Source organism: Belonocnema kinseyi, chromosome 4, assembly GCF_010883055.1.
Source record: "Belonocnema kinseyi isolate 2016_QV_RU_SX_M_011 chromosome 4, B_treatae_v1, whole genome shotgun sequence".
Lineage (NCBI taxonomy): Eukaryota > Metazoa > Arthropoda > Insecta > Hymenoptera > Cynipidae > Belonocnema > Belonocnema kinseyi.
In genome coordinates, this window is record NC_046660.1 from 79353673 (window position 1) to 79369714 (window position 16042).

At 24.9% G+C, this 16042-nt stretch overlaps 1 protein-coding gene across 1 annotated transcript in view; it reads left to right on the plus strand.

Annotated features, from left to right (window-relative positions):
• LOC117171855 (Y+L amino acid transporter 2) overlaps positions 1-14702 on the plus strand; it is a 35938-nt gene extending 21236 nt beyond the window's left edge. Inside the window, exons 7-11 of the mRNA XM_033359490.1 lie at positions 1411-1534; positions 5202-5402; positions 8264-8413; positions 10954-11131; positions 14284-14702. Of these exons, the coding sequence (XP_033215381.1) occupies positions 1411-1534; positions 5202-5402; positions 8264-8413; positions 10954-11131; positions 14284-14345 (715 nt within the window). The 3' untranslated portion in view covers positions 14346-14702. The remainder of the gene's footprint in view (positions 1-1410; positions 1535-5201; positions 5403-8263; positions 8414-10953; positions 11132-14283) is intronic.
• The last annotated feature ends 1340 nt before the right edge of the window (positions 14703-16042 follow it).

Consider the following 16042-nt stretch of genomic DNA (forward strand, 5'->3'; position numbering starts at 1 on the left):
AATTTTCCAGAATAAATCTTCAAGACTTCAAAGAATTTTTTTTATTATCTAGGATTTAAAAAAATTAAAATTGTTTTAAATTATACTTACCGATAACTTTATAAGTTTTGAAAAAATCTCAAAAATAATAAAAAATTGAATTTTACTTCCGACAATTTAAAACAAAATGTACATTTTTGAAAATTTTGAAGCTATTTCAAGATTTTGAAATGTAATGGCTGACTTTTAATGTATAAATAATAATTGAATACTTACTTATTTTTAAAAAAATTCGATCAAGTAGACGTAATATTTAGAAGCTATTTAAAAGATTCAAAATTAATTTAGAACTTGAAATTATTTCAAATAATTTAAAAGAAAATGTTGATTTTGGCATATTACGAACAAAAATTGTGGAGGCTTTTAAAGAATTGTGATGAGTTTCATATGAATAAAATAAGTTTTCTAAAATCCCTAGCAAAATTGAAAATGATTTCTTATTTTGAAAATTTAATTTTATGAGAATATTGAAAAAGGTTTCAGAAGATTTTGATAATTGTGAATAAAGAATCTTCTGGAAGTTTTTTACGCAATGTTTTTAATTTTGCAGTTATAAAGCCATTTAAATCTTTTGAAAGGTTTTGAGATAATAAATAACAATGTATTGTAATTCCTGCCAAAATTAAAAATTATTTTGAGAGAATATTTTTAAATATTTCAAAGGAAAACAAATAATAACAATGGAATAATTATTAATTTGAAGCTTCTCAAATTAAAAATGATTCAACTTCTGATTTAAAAAGTTTTCAGTTAAAAAAAAATGGTTAATTGTTCAATTATCAATTTTTCCAGCTTAAAATGACTTAAAATTGTATGAATGTGAAAATCTACAAATGTATGAATTTATTGTACAATTTAGAACACCGAAAATGAAAACGTGAATTAATTTTTTTTAACTGAATCTGTATCTTTTAACTGTAGAGTTTATAAAGATTTAGAAAAATTATTTTGCAGTTTAACTACATCTAATTTAATACTGTTCAATTGAAAATTTTCAAAAGGGTGAATTTTACACGTTAAAGTTATTGAGCATTTAAATAACACATTTTTAAACTTCAATTTTAAAAGTTTAAAATTCAAAAATTTCAAATAAAAAAGTTTAAGCTTTAAGAGTACCAATTTTTTAATTTTATCGACCGTGACAGACTTTTGCGAATAGGAAATACCGGGAATTTTTTCTTTGATTTAAACAGCCACCCTGTTCTTCTTTTTTATTTTTTTAAATAACAATAAAAGAAAACATTTACAAGAAATCTAACAGCGTTTCGATATTCATTCAATGATGAAAGAATTGCCATTAGGGGATCCGTAAATTGAAGCAATAACGGATTGCATCTATTTTTATTAAATGTTGACGCTCTTTCATTGCAGAAATCTTCCACGTGCGATTTATATATCACTGCCACTTGTAACGTTGGTTTACGTATTAACGAACGTAGCGTATCTGGCTGTATTATCGCCATATGAAATGTTGCAATCCAATGCAATTGCTGTTGTAAGTACGCTCAACAAAGTGCAATTAAATTACTCTATAAATAACTTCACGCTTTTAAGTGAAATCTGAATTAATCCTCAAACGGTACACTCTAACTGAGCATACGTAAACGGTACACTGGTGTGAATTGGTTTGTTTGCAACGGTCATTTTAAATATTTAATATATTGAACATATAATAAACAAATAGCATATATCACACATATTTAACATATATATTTAATATATGTGGAGATAATTCGCTGCAGCTGTATTTGCGTAAATGCGAACAAAATGAAAAAACTTCGGGTGCGAATTCGCACCAGTGTTCTGTTTGAGTCTTAAAACATTTGGTGTAGTCCTAAAAAAAAGTGTCCTCACAGTACTTTCCATAAACTACGTTACCAGCTTTTTTTGTGGGGGGTAGAAACTAAGATTGAAACAAGGGGGGGGGGAGAAGTTAAGACTTTCCGATTTTTTACAAGATTTTCTTACCTAGTAAGAAAAATCAACTTTATTTTTTTGTGTTAATGTTCATTTTTTTTTTTAAATTAAAAAGGCTGCTATTATATTTTTATTTCGGAATTCATCTCGTTTGGTTGAAAATTCCATTATTTGTTTGAAAACTGTATTATTTTGTTGAAAATACAACTCGATTGTTAAAAAGCCTTTTTTTAATCAAAAATTCCACTACTTTGTTAAAAATTCTTTTTTTTTATTCAAAGTTCTTCTCTTTGATTGGAACTGAACTAATTTGATGACAAATCGTTTCATGTTGGTTGAAAATATTTTTTAGCCTAAAAGATCTCTTTTCTTGGAAATTAATCTTTCGTGGTAGAAAAGTCACCGGTCTTGGTTAAAAATGAAATTATTTAATTTAAATTTGTAATTACAACCAAATAATTGCATTTTTAACCAAAAAGGGTCAATTTTCTCCTAAAAAATGGGTCTCTTTGTCTTGAAAATTCAAATACTTTTCGGTAAAATTTGAATTTTTTAAATTAAAAGGCTGCTGTGATATTTTTGTTTCAGAATTCATCTCGTTTTGTTATAAATTGTATTAGTTGGTTGAAAATCGAATTATTTTGTTGAAAATGCAACTATATTGTTAAAAAGACATCTTTTTTCATCGAAAGTTCAACTACTTTTTTTAAATAGATTTTTTTAGTTGAAGGTTCATTTCTTTTTTGGATCTGAACTATTTTAATAAAAAATCATTTAATGTTGGTTTGAAATAAATTTTTTTAGCTTAAAAACTTTACTCTTTTGTTGAAAATTAATCTTTCATGGTGGAAAAGTAATCTTTCTTGGTTGAAAATGACCTTTTTGAATGAAAAATTCAGTTTCTTATAAAAAAAATGGTCTTTTTATCTGGAAAATAAAAAAAAATGATAAAAGTTCATTTTTTTAGTTAAAAATGCTACTATTATTATTATTACTACTATTATTATTATTCTTGGTTCGGAATTAATCTCGTTTGGTTAAAAATTCTATTGTTTGGTTGAAAATTAAATTATTTTGTTAAAAATGCAACTGTATTTTTAAATGCCACACTTTTCTTTGTCAAAAGTTCAACTACTTGAAAATGAAAATAACTTTATTTAACTGAAAATTAAAAATTTTTCAATTCTTGATTAAAAATTTATTTTCTTCAGTTATAATTCTAACTTTTTGGTTAAAAATGCAATTATTTGGTTTTAATTTCAACTGCAACATGCTTCGTTAGAAAAACATCTTTTTTTTTTTGAAAGTCGAACTTCGTAAAAAAAATTTGTTTACTAAGGAATCATAATTAAAGTTTAAAAATTCAGCTATTTGATTTTAAATAAACTTTTATCTTAGAAATTCTACCGTTTTGTAGAAAATTCATTTTTTGCCTTAAAAATTCAAGAATTTTTTAGATAATTCAACTTGTTCATTCCAAAATCATATTTTGGGATTGAAAATTCAACTTTTTTGTGGATAATTCCAGCTTTTTGGCTTTAAAATGAACAAATTTTGTTGAAAATACATGTAATTTGTCGAAAATTCGTATGTTTTGGTAGAACATTTATCTTCTGGGTCGAAAATTCATCTCGTTGGTTAAAAATTTAACAACTTTGTTAAAAACTTTTTTTTTAATTAAAATGTAACCATTCCACGTTTGGTTAAAATTTTATCATATATTTTGGATAAGTTGAAAATTCAATTATTTGGTAGAAAATTCATATATTTTCTTGAAAAATCGTCTTATTGCGTAGAGAATTAATCTTGTTCAGTGAAAATTTAACTTTTTGGTTGGAAATTCATATATTTTATTAAAAAGCCGTCTTTTTGGACAGAAAGTTATTCTTGCTTCTTCAAAGGTCAACTTTATTGATATTTTAACTATCTTGTCAAAGAATCATCTTTCTTGATTCAAATTTTTTTTTTTGGGTTATAAATTCATCTTTTCCGATTTGAAATTTCACTGTCTTCTAAAACCTTCGACTTTTTAGCTTAAAAACTTTACTGTTTTATTGAAAATTAATCTTTCATGGTGGAAAATTAATTTTTCTTGATTGACAATAAACTTTCTTCATGTAAATTCAATTTTTTCCCAAAAAAATTGCCCTCTTAACTTGAAAATTCAAAGATTTGATTCAATTGAAATATTTTTTTTAATTTGACCATTTTATTGAAAATGAATATTTTTGTGCTAAAAATTCAAACTGATGAAAAACTTTTGTATTGAAAATTCTTCTTTTATGATAGAAAATTCATCCTTTGTGGTTAAATATTTAACTTTCTTGGTTGAAAAGTAACTTTTATATTAAAAATTCAGCTTCTTTTGAAAAATTTCGTCTTTTTGGCTTCAAAATTTTACCTTTTGGTAAAATTAATTTCTTTTGGAAAAATTTTCTTTTTTTGTAGTGAAAATTCATCTCTTTGGGTAGAAAAACTTTTTTGGTTAACAATTCAACTATTTTGTTTAAAATACAATATATTTCAGGTTGAAATCTTAGGAATTGAAAATGTTTCGCATTTAATTCAATATTTTATCTACATTACTGTTATTTAAAAGAATTTTAAAAATTAAAATCCGTCTTTAGGCAACAGCTTTGTTACTTTCAGAGGAGGAAAAATAAAAAAAGTTTAAATTTGGTGTCGTAGTTTATGGAAGGCCCATTACTAGAAAAATTTTCCGTGTGACAAGAAAGTGGCTTGGCGAAAAAAGTATCCTGGCGGCTCACAGTGATAAATATGGGAAAAAATTAGAGCCACATGACGATTTTAATCAAATAATAAATTTTTTTTTCTTTTCTCTAAAAATGTTATATTTAATATTTCCAGTGAGAGAATTATTATAACTACCTATATATTTTTCTTAACTAACCATTAAACGAATTGCCTTAACATCAGTGGCAATTGTTCGAAAATAACGCAGGACTCCATCTATCCTCGGAATGATTCCAGCATGTTAGGATTTTGATTAAATAAAAAAAATAAAAAATATATATTGGTAGTTGTAACAATTCTCTCACTGGAAATATAAAATATAACATTTTTATAGAAGAATAGAAAAAAAATTATTATTTGATTAAAATCGTCACGTGGCTCGAATTTTTTCCCCATATTTAGCACTGTGCGGCGTCAGGTTTTTTCGACTACATCACTGATTAAAATATAAATCCAGGATGATGTATGAAGTTATAATTTACTATTTTTAGTCTTTTGGAGATAAAATTCTTGGAGTAATGTCATGGACGATACCACTAATGGTGGCTGTTTCGGCTTTTGGAGGCCTAAGCGTTCATATCATGACATCTTCGAGAATGTGCTTTGTGGGAGCTCGGAATGGACACTTTCCATCGATGCTAAGTCACATCAATGTCAATAAATATACGCCAACGCCCGCTTTAGTATTTATGGTAAGATCCAGAATTATCATCAAAGTTAGTTTCGAGGATTAGATAAAAAGGAATGTAAAATTATTATTAAAAACTCGAATACGAGATGACAGTGAATTTATTTTTTGACCGGGAATTTTTCAAATATTTGGAAAAAAAATCGGTTAAAGTTTGATTTTAACAGTTTCTTAAATATTTAGTTGGATCGATATCTTTTTCTATTATGATATTATTCAGTTTATAATGCATAATTCGAATATCTTTCACATCAAAGTTTTCCGTTTTAGAGTTTAATTTTTGAGTGTGTACACTTTTCATTTAAAGGATTTGACATCACAATTTTTGATAAAAAAATAATTTTAGGTTACCAACTGTGAATATACGTTATAACGCTTAAAATGAAACTGTTTTATTTCGAAAGCCTCAATATATTTAAACAAAATTTAAAGGTCCGACTGAAAGTTTATAAATTATTTTTAATTTAAAAATAGATGCAAAATAATGTATGCGTAAGTCAAGACTTTTATCAAATTTGAAATACTGTTTTAGTCTAAGATTTGAAATTTTGAAAATCAAAATTTTATGATTAGGAAAAAGAACAATTGCTTAATATTTAAAAAATATTTGACTGTTTTAAAAAATCTGTAATTATAAATCAAATGTTCAAAACTAAACTTTAAACGTTTCAATTTTCATTGTTCCATTTAAACAAATTTAATTTACAAGTAAAATTGTTGAATGTTAATGTATAATAAACATTGAACACCTATTATTCCTAGAAATTTTTTGATTAAGTTGAAGGGATATCTAGAAGGTCTAAGAAGATTCAAAATTTATTAAAAATTTGAAATGATTTCAAATAATTTCAAGCAAGTGTCTACGTATACCTGCAAAATCCGTCTAATTTAAAACAAAATATAAATTTTACAGATTTCGAACAGAAAATTTTGAAACTTTTTAAGAATTGTAAAAGGCTTCAAAGTAATAAAAAACATTTTTCCAAGGTTTCTATGAAAATTCAGAAAACTTTTTATTTTGACAAATTAATTTTAAGAGAACATTTATATTTTGCAGGATTTAAACAAAAATATTAGGGAAATTTTGATTAAGAATTCGAAGCATTTTAGAAGATGTTTAGAAGTTCTGACAAATTTTCTGAAATAATTTAGAATTTGAAAAAAGTGTGAAACATCATTTAGATGTTTCAAAACTTTTAAATAAATTCTTTACGATATTTAGGAATTTTTAAACTATTTAAAATGAAAATAACTTGACTTTTGATTTAAGAAGTGTTCAGTTTATAACAAAAATTTAATCATTCATTTATTAATATTTTTGGCTTAGAATTGCTTAAAATTATTTGTAGCTCAGTTTTTATTACCTTAAATGAAGAGATTTTTAGCCTTACAGTTCGAATTTTTTAATTTCATTGCCTAAGTTTTTAAAAATTACAATATAAAATTAATTAGCAATTATTTCTAATTTGCCAAATTATCTTTGTATTACCGTATTTAACTATTTACTTGAAAATTAGTGTTTTTTTGTTGTTTTTTTTTTAATTAATTTTTTTAAATGAAAATTTGACTATTCTTTTCTTGGTTTAAAATTCATCCTATTTTGTTAAAAACTCATATTTTTGCTTGAAAGTTCAACAGTTCTTATGTAATTCTTTCACTCTCTTGACTGAAAAATTTATCTTAGCTGAAAATTTAGCTCCCGTTGAAAAGTAGTCTTTTGCGGTCTTTTTAAACCTTTTTATTAATTTTATTTTTTTGTTTTTTCTTCGGTTGAAAATTAGATTTTTTATTGAAACTTAAATATTTTCATTGAAACTATGATTTAACATTCATTTTTGTAACTAAAAATTTAACTATTCAATATTTGATTCAAAAATTATACATTTTAATTGAAAAATAGTCTTTTTTAGTGGAAATTAAGCTTTTCGTTTGAAAATTAATCTTTTTGTTCAAAAATCCAATTATTCTATTGAAAGATTTATTATACAATTAAAAAATTCATCTTTCTGGTTTAAAATTTAACTGTTTTTTAAATTGCTCTTTTTGTAAGTTAATTTTTTTTATTGGTTTTCTTTGTTAAACGTAATATTTTAACTGCAAATTTAACTCATTTCAATTGAAAATTCCATATTTGTATTTGGAAATTCATCTGTTTCGCTAAACATTAATTTTGTTAACTTGAAATTTACTTATTTAAGTTTTGATTGACAATTTATCTTTTTTTAGTTTAAAAATTCAACTATTTCAGGTAAAAATTTATTCTTTTAGTTGAAAACTCTTATTTTTGTTTTAAAATTGATTTTTGAACTAAAAATGATACTATTCCATTTTCGGTTAAAAATTACTATCATTTTTAGTTTAAAATTCAACTATTTGTTTAAAAATTCATGTATTTTGTTGAAAACTTGTATTTTTGGTAGAAAAGTAATGTTTTTTTTTCCTGAAAATTTATCCTTTTGGTTTAAATTAGAATGCTCTAGTTAAATGATCATGATTGTAGTTGAAAATTCCTCTCTTTGATTTAAAATATAATTACTCCATTTGAAGGTTGACAATTTCATTTGAAAATTGAACTTTTTTAAGAAAAATCCGTTTCCTTTTGGTTTAAAAGTAAATTTTTTTAACTGAAAGTTTAACTATACCAATTTTTAGTGGAAAAGTGAAGCTTTTTTTTAAATTCAGTTATTTTGCAGTGTTTTGCTCTATTGTGTTAAAGAATATTTAGATTGAACGTCACGAATCTAAATAATTGACCGGGAAAATTGAGAAAATTGAACGGGGAAAACCGGAAAATGAGCAGAAATGAATGAATAGCATTTTTCCAAATCGCACTTTTTTAGATTTTATGTTAAATTCTTTTTTCAGTGCATCTTATCGCTGATTATGCTCTGTACGAATAAGTTGGATGTTCTTATCACATATTGCACCATTGTCGAATCGTTCTTCATCATGCTATCTGTGGCTGGAATTCTTTGGATGAGGTATAAAAGGCCGGAGATGGCTCGACCAATCAAGGTAAATTAATAAAAGTTTATTTATAATTTGAAAACCGAAGTGCAAGGCTCAATTTGACTAGAGGGGCATAAGTAAGTCGGATAAAATTACAAAAAAAAAGTCATGAAAAGTCGCAAAAAATAAGAAACTTCGAAAGCACATCTTCTAGAACTTTTCTTAATTTTTGAAATTAATTGCATGTTGTTTTGCCTTTTATTAAATTTTCTTAGTTTAAAGTTTTTTGATTTAGCAGAGTTTTGTAGCTCTAGTTTTTTTTAAATTGAAATGCTTGCAAATTCGAGAAAAAAATTCTTTCATTATTTCGTTTATTTTTATTTGAATACTTTTTATGCAATTGCGAACTATTTTAAATTCAAATTATGTTTAATAATCTGAATTAATAAATTATTAAAGTATTGATTGCTTTGTAGAATTTGTATATTGTTTAATTTCAAATTAAAATTTGAGAAATTAAATTCAGAAGAAATTAAACTTTTAATTCTTGTTTAAAGTCCAACATTCAAATTAGACTTTGAAATTCGTAGAAAAAAAGAAGAAAACACTAGATCGTGCAACTTTTTTGAAGAATGAGACCAATAGACGTTTTTCTCAAAAATTCGCTTGAATGTAAACTGAATTTATAGAACCCAATTAGAAAATGCAGCTATTTTTGGTTGAAAGATAATTCTTTTTGATTGAAAATTGGAATATTTGGTTGAAAATTTAAGTATTTTGTTGAAAATTAAACTATTTTGTTACAAAGTGATTTTTTTGTTGTCGAAAATTAGGCGATTTTGTTAAACATTTATCTTTTCGGATAAGAAAATTTTTCCTAATGGATTGAAAATTGAACTGTTTTGGTGAAAAAGTTTTTTTCTTTTCTTTTTTTTTTTGCAAATTCCTCTTTTGTCGTTGAAAAAAAAAACTCTTTTCTAAAAATGCGTCTCTTTTGATTGAAAGTTTAACTATTTGATTGAAAATTATGATTTAAAAAGAATTTGAAATATTTTGATTGAATGTTAACCTTCTTTTTGAAAATTTAACTTTTTTTTTTTAAATCGTGTTTTAGGCATGAAAAATCAACTCTGGTTAAAAATTTTCGGATGAAAATGATTTGCTTGTTGAAATTTTGATTTTGCAGAAAGAAAATTTAAATTAATTACTATTAATATAATATTTTGAAACAATTTTTAAAATAAAAAAATTATCTTATTGTAAGAAAAAAATTTGTCTTCCAAAACAGTTGTTCTTTTGGCTTGTAAATTCAACTATTTGGTTGAAAATATTTTAGATTGAGACTTAAAATCTTTTATTTGGAAATTCTACCATTTGGTTAAACATTCAATTATTTTAATCGAAAGCCTATCTCTTTGGATCAAAAATGTTTGAAAAATAACATTCTTCTTGAAAATTCGTTTCTTTTGATTGAAAGTTTCACTATTTGGTTGTAAATGCAACTATTAGGTTTAAAATTATTGTTTTTTTTTTTAAATTTAAATATTAAGTGGAACATTGATCCTTTTCATTAAAAATTATATTTTTGTTGAAAATAATTTGTTAAAAAGTCATCTCTTTTTGTTCAAAGATCTCAACTTTTGCTTGAAAATTCAACTAGTTTGTTGAAAATAGAATATATTTCCATTTGAAATCTTCAGTTTTCGAAGCGCTTCATATTGAATTCTATATTGTATTTACATTGACTTTATTTAAAAGAATTTATTTGCATATTTTCGTGAAAAATCACGCTGTTTCCGCTGCTTTGAGAGCATTTTGAGCTTTAAAGTCTGAATAATTAAAAAATAAATCATTTCAAATTCAAATTATATTATACAGTCTCAAATTTAAGACCTTAATTCTTGAGGAGTATTTTCAATTTAAAATATTCAAAATAGGTTTTTCTGAAGTTCAAAATTATTGTAAACTATAAACTTCTCTCATTTGAAAATAATTGAATTTGGCAAGTTTAACAGTTCAGAAAGAAATATTTGTAACCCAAATTGAGAATCCTTCAAGCTGAATGATTCATGTTTAAAAATCGTTTCGACTTTAAAATTTATTTTTATTGTGCAAAAAATATTTGTAAATCAATAGGAATTATTTACTGCATATTCCTAAACAAATAAAAATATTTTTTCAATCATTCAGTGTCTGATACTGATGTTTCTCATTACCTTTAAGAATTTATCCGACTTTTTTAGAAATTCCGTGTGACTTTCTTTCTAATTTTATGCGTCTAATACATTTTTAAAGCCATCTAGTCGATTCGAGAATTGGAATCTAACAATCAAATTTGAACAACGTATTCTTAAATTCCTTCATTATTTGATTAATTTTTTTTTATTTGAATGAAGAATTTTTTTCAATTTCGAAGAATTTCGTCGGTGATTAAAAATTGTCTACTCATGAAGGTTTAATGAAAAGTTATTCAATTTTTAATGTTCTCGGTTTAAATGTTTTAACTGAAAAAAGTCAATTAGTCACATTTTTAAAAAAATTTTTAAACTCGCTCGATTCGAGCCCTGCAAGTATTGAATGTGATTAAATTTTAATTTTGTTCTCAGATTTCTCTCTGGGTTCCTATAGTCTTCGTTGTAATTTGCGCGTTTCTCGTGATCGTTCCATGCTACGAACGACCTTTCGAAGTCGGAATGGGTGCACTTATTACCTTATCAGGTATTCCTGCCTACTTGTTTGGCGTTTGTTGGAAAAATAAACCAGCCAAGTTCGAGGAGCTTAACAGTGAGTATTTTTTGTAATCCTAAATATGTTTCATTATTATCTTTGGTTTGAAATTAATTTTTTTCAATTGAAAATTTATGTATTTTGTTGAAGATTCGTTCTTGTTGGTAGAAAATTATATATAAATTATGTTTTTCAGTTCTCAAGGATTCAATTAATAAATTTAACTTATAAAGCTTGGACGAATTAAATTAAAAGGTATTCTTAAATAGATTAGCACCATGGTATAATTTGATAATTAAATCATGCAAGAAACATAATTAATCATTTCTTACATTTTTCTCTGAAGGCATGAATTTAAATAATAAATTTTATTCGTTCTTCTTAACCTACAAGAAAGTTTCCTTTCTTTTTTAAATCTAGTTTTAATTGATTAAAATCTCATTAATTGTTTGAGACTTTATTATAACCATATTTATTGTTTTTAAAATTAGACTTATGAGAAAAGAATTTTTAGCTGGAAAAATTTTCAATGACATCGTTTTTTTATTTTCACTCTACGACATTATTCCAATGTTTTTATTAATTCAAACTTCGATGACTCAGTTTAAGCCTTTTGAAAAAGCTACACATTTTACCGAAACGTAAAGGATCAAGAAAGAAATTTCTAATAAAATCAATTTTGAGTTTGAAAAAATGTTTTATGGCTCACTTTTTTTTAAATTTATGTGGACCGTAGGGTATAAAGAAAAACCTATGATTTAACATTCATTAATAATAATTGAAAAACAAATATATTTTACCTTATACTTTGATCTTCTTATTTTTATCATCTTCTTATGAATTACTAAATAAATAATAACTGAAAAATAAATAATTCTCTTAACTTTTCAAGTAAAAATATTGTATTTTCAAGAACATATGTGAATTTTTAAACAAGCAGTTGAATTTTCAACAAATAAAACGATTTGTTAATAAAATACATGAATTCTCCATTAAATGTTCGAATTTTGAGCTAAAAATCGTCAATTTTTACCTAAGTAGTTAAATTGTTAACTAAAAAAGATCAGTTAACCAAAAATAGAATTGTTTAATTTTAAGTTTAAAAAAATAATTTTCAATCAAAGTGATAAATCTTTAACTGTATCGGTTCAATTTAAAACAAAGTGATGAATTTTCAACTAAAATGATGAAATTTCAACTGGAATAGACGAATTTTAAACCAAAAAGATATAAATTTTCAACTAAAAGACACATTTTCAACCAGATAGTTGAATTTCGCTATAAAAAAGATCAGTGTTCACTCTCAAATATAATAGTTATTTTTCAATTAAAACAAATTATTTTTCATTCAATGTGATGAATTTTCAAATAAATTGATGAATATTTAACCAGATTGCTTAAATTTTTAACCAAAAAGGTAAATTTTAATTAAAATTATCAATCTTTTATTGGTATAGGTTGACTTTTCAACCTTAAATCTCATTTTGAACCAAAAATATTAATTTCTACCTAGAAAGATGAATTTTTAACTGAAAAAGATACAGTGTTAAACAAAAAATGTAAAGTTAGATTTTTAACTAAAATGATGAATTATACATTTGGAATAGTTAGTTACATTTGTCAGTTATAAAAAATTTTTAAAAAGGTGATTTTCAAAAATATAGTTACATTTACAATGAAAGTCATAAATTTCCAACTAAAATAATGATTCTCAAACTGGAATAGCTCAATTTTAATCTAAAAATACGAACTTTCTATTAAAAAATACGAATTTTCTACTAAAAAACATAATGTTCAACCGAGATGAAATTTGAGTTAAAATGTTGGAATATTCATCGGGAATATTTCAAAAACATTTAAAAAAAAAGAAAAAAGTTTTTTAAAAAATAGTCCAACTTTCGACTGAAATAGTTAAATTTTTAGTAAAAAGACATTAATTTTTAGGTAAAGAAAAATAGAATTAAAACAAAATAGCTCATTTTCCAACAAGAGGGATGGATTTTCAAGTTAGATAATGAATATTCAAACAGAAAAATTAATTTTTAACAATAATTTTTAACTTTCAGCCAAGTAAATAAATTTTTAATCTAAAAAAGATGAATTTTGAACGGAAAGAGAGATAAAATTACAAAAAAATGTGTAATTTTCAAAGCAAAAAGATGAATTTTAAACAAAGAAGATTTTAAAAAAGAAAAAGAAACTAATTTTCAGCAAAATACGTGAATTTTGAACTAAAAACGATCAGTTTTCAATAAAAAATAGAATTGTTACATTTTCAGTAAAAAAAATTAGTTTCAAACGAAAAAAAACCGAACTTTTAACAGAAGAGTTGAATACAGTAATATAAAGCTAATTCTGCAATTCAAGAACCAGTTTTATCCATTTTTATATTGCAAATTACAAAAAATTAAGCGCCCTCGAAAAAACTTCCCTGTCTTAAGGGGGCAATGGGGGATAATGCATGAGAAAAAACGCTTTTTTTATGCATTTTTTAAAGAGATCTGGTTGAAGTAAATGTATTTAAATGTTTTGCATGTTGCAAATTATTATTTTAAAAATAATTAGTCATTTTTGTGTAGAAACGTAGATTTATCGGAAATCCAAAAACATGCAAAATAGGCCCAACGATAGCCACCCCAACGATTATTTTTAGGAATTTTTTTTTTATTTTTGTAATGATTTTAAGTAAAATATGCGATTTTGTACGAAAAACTTCGTCATTTTTTAAGTAAAAAATAACGTTAATATAAAAAAATGTTAATAAAAATATCGTTGGAGGGAGGATTTTTATGTATAGAAAAAGTTTACCATTTTTAGAAGGATCGGTTCAGTAGTTTTCAAGCACATCTGCGGCCTATGAGGAGGGTCGGCTTTAAATCTAGAACTTCAAGAGTTCTGCTCCGATTGACTTAAAATTTTGACACAATATTTTAAAAATATTTTACAACAAATAAACAAAACAAAATTTTTTGCAAGTGCGCTTATCCCCCATTCCCCACTTAAAAACAATTCCTGACATTGTCAGGTTTTTCCGTATATATAAAAATTCCCCGACAAATCCCAATTTTTCCAAGTAGAATAGACACCCCCCCCCCCCCCCCCCCCCCCCCCCCGATTTCATATAAAAGATTTTTTCTTCTTTTCGACATGTAAAAATATATGTTTAATTTTGTATCCGTAAATATTAATTAATTGTGATTTTTTTTTAGTTAAAATAACTCACGCAGTCCAGAAACTATTTATGGCTGCGAAAGAGGAACACGATGATTGACTTTGGCTTTTTGATCTCAATTTATGGAGAAATTTAAAACTCTAGAGACTGTCTAGACAATAAGAAATCAATTTTTAAGTCAGGAAAGATCGATGTCAGTGTCAAAGTCACAACGACGACGCACCAACGTTCAACGACTTATTTTAAACTCAGGATTGAATAGAAATCTCAACTAGAACTCTGGTGGATAGATGCAATAGTCTACGTTTTTATTTAGAAAATCTCAAGATACTTTTTCCCCCGAATCTCGAGTCTTTTTTTCTTTTCTTTTCTCTACTATTTTCTAGTAAGGTTGACTAGGTCGCAAGAGTTTATATACAAACTTAATCATTTTTATATTTAGTCAAAGTGAAGAGATTATTCGTTTAATGTGAATAATTGCGTTTGGTTTGCGATTGAATGATAATTCTGAATTCACTTCAACATTTACTCTTGACTACTCAAGTACCTTGAGCTAAAAAAGAAAATTTAGTAGATTTTCAAAAGAAAAAAAAATTAATTTACACATGAAATATTTTTGTGAGAATTATATATCTATTTGAGTTTCGTACTTTCTTATGAAAAAAGTACGTTGAAAATATGAACTGAATTTTTTGTTATATATATGTGATTAGAGTTACCAAATAGGAATTTGGCCTCATGAGAAACCGATCTAGAGGAATTTTATACAATTTTCTAAAGTCAAACGCAGGAAAGTTTAAAAACTTTCGAGTAGTCACTCTGGTAGTGAATGAGAGGGAAGAATGCATCAGATAGGAAATTTTCTCTCCTTATCTGTGAATCTCGAATAAGATTTTTTTTTAAAACAGCTTTTGATGTGTTTTTTTAGCTGTGCTGTGTACTGAAGAGAATGATATTGAGCCAAAGAAATTATAATTTGCATGATGCGAGTCTGAGTGAAAATAGTTTATGATTTAAAAAATTTTTTTCAACTAACGGTATTAGCTCTGTGCACATAATTTTAAGATTAGATATAGCTGAATGTGCAGTTTATTAATATTTTATAATCTAGCGTTAGACTGGAAACTCATGTGATCATATCAGATTCTTTAAAGTATTTATCAGACTTTTATCACTGGATCTTTTTTATACGAATTTATTATTTATGATTTGAGAATTTTGTTCTTTTTTCTAATGTTTAACAAAAATCTAATCAAGTTATATACGAGGAGTTAATTACTCGGATTTATGGTGTACACCAGATTGCAAAATATTGCAAAGATTCTATGGATTATAGAAAATCATTGTATATACAAAAAATGTGTAGGAAAATCAGCATTAGAATAAATATTAGAAAATTATTGAAGAGATTAATGTAAAAAGTAGAGAAAATACAAAGGATTCTGTGTATTCCTTTTTTTTAAATCTCTTACAATTTAATTGAAATTAATATAAGAACCTTTTGACATCTTTTAAGATCAGTTGATATCTTTGAGAATATTCTTAGGCCCATTAAAATCTTTGAAATCTGCTAAAAACGGTTCAAATCTATTGAAATTTTTTAAATCCACTGAAATTGTTATGTGGCTTGAAAACTTATATAATCTCTTAAAATGCCTTGAAATCTTTCGAAATCCTGCAAAATATTAATAATAATTCAAGTTTTATTATTTTGAAATTTGGGAAAATTATATGAAATGTATTATTTATTGAAGTTTAAAAAATAATAAAATTCAAATAATTAAACAAAAAAAATT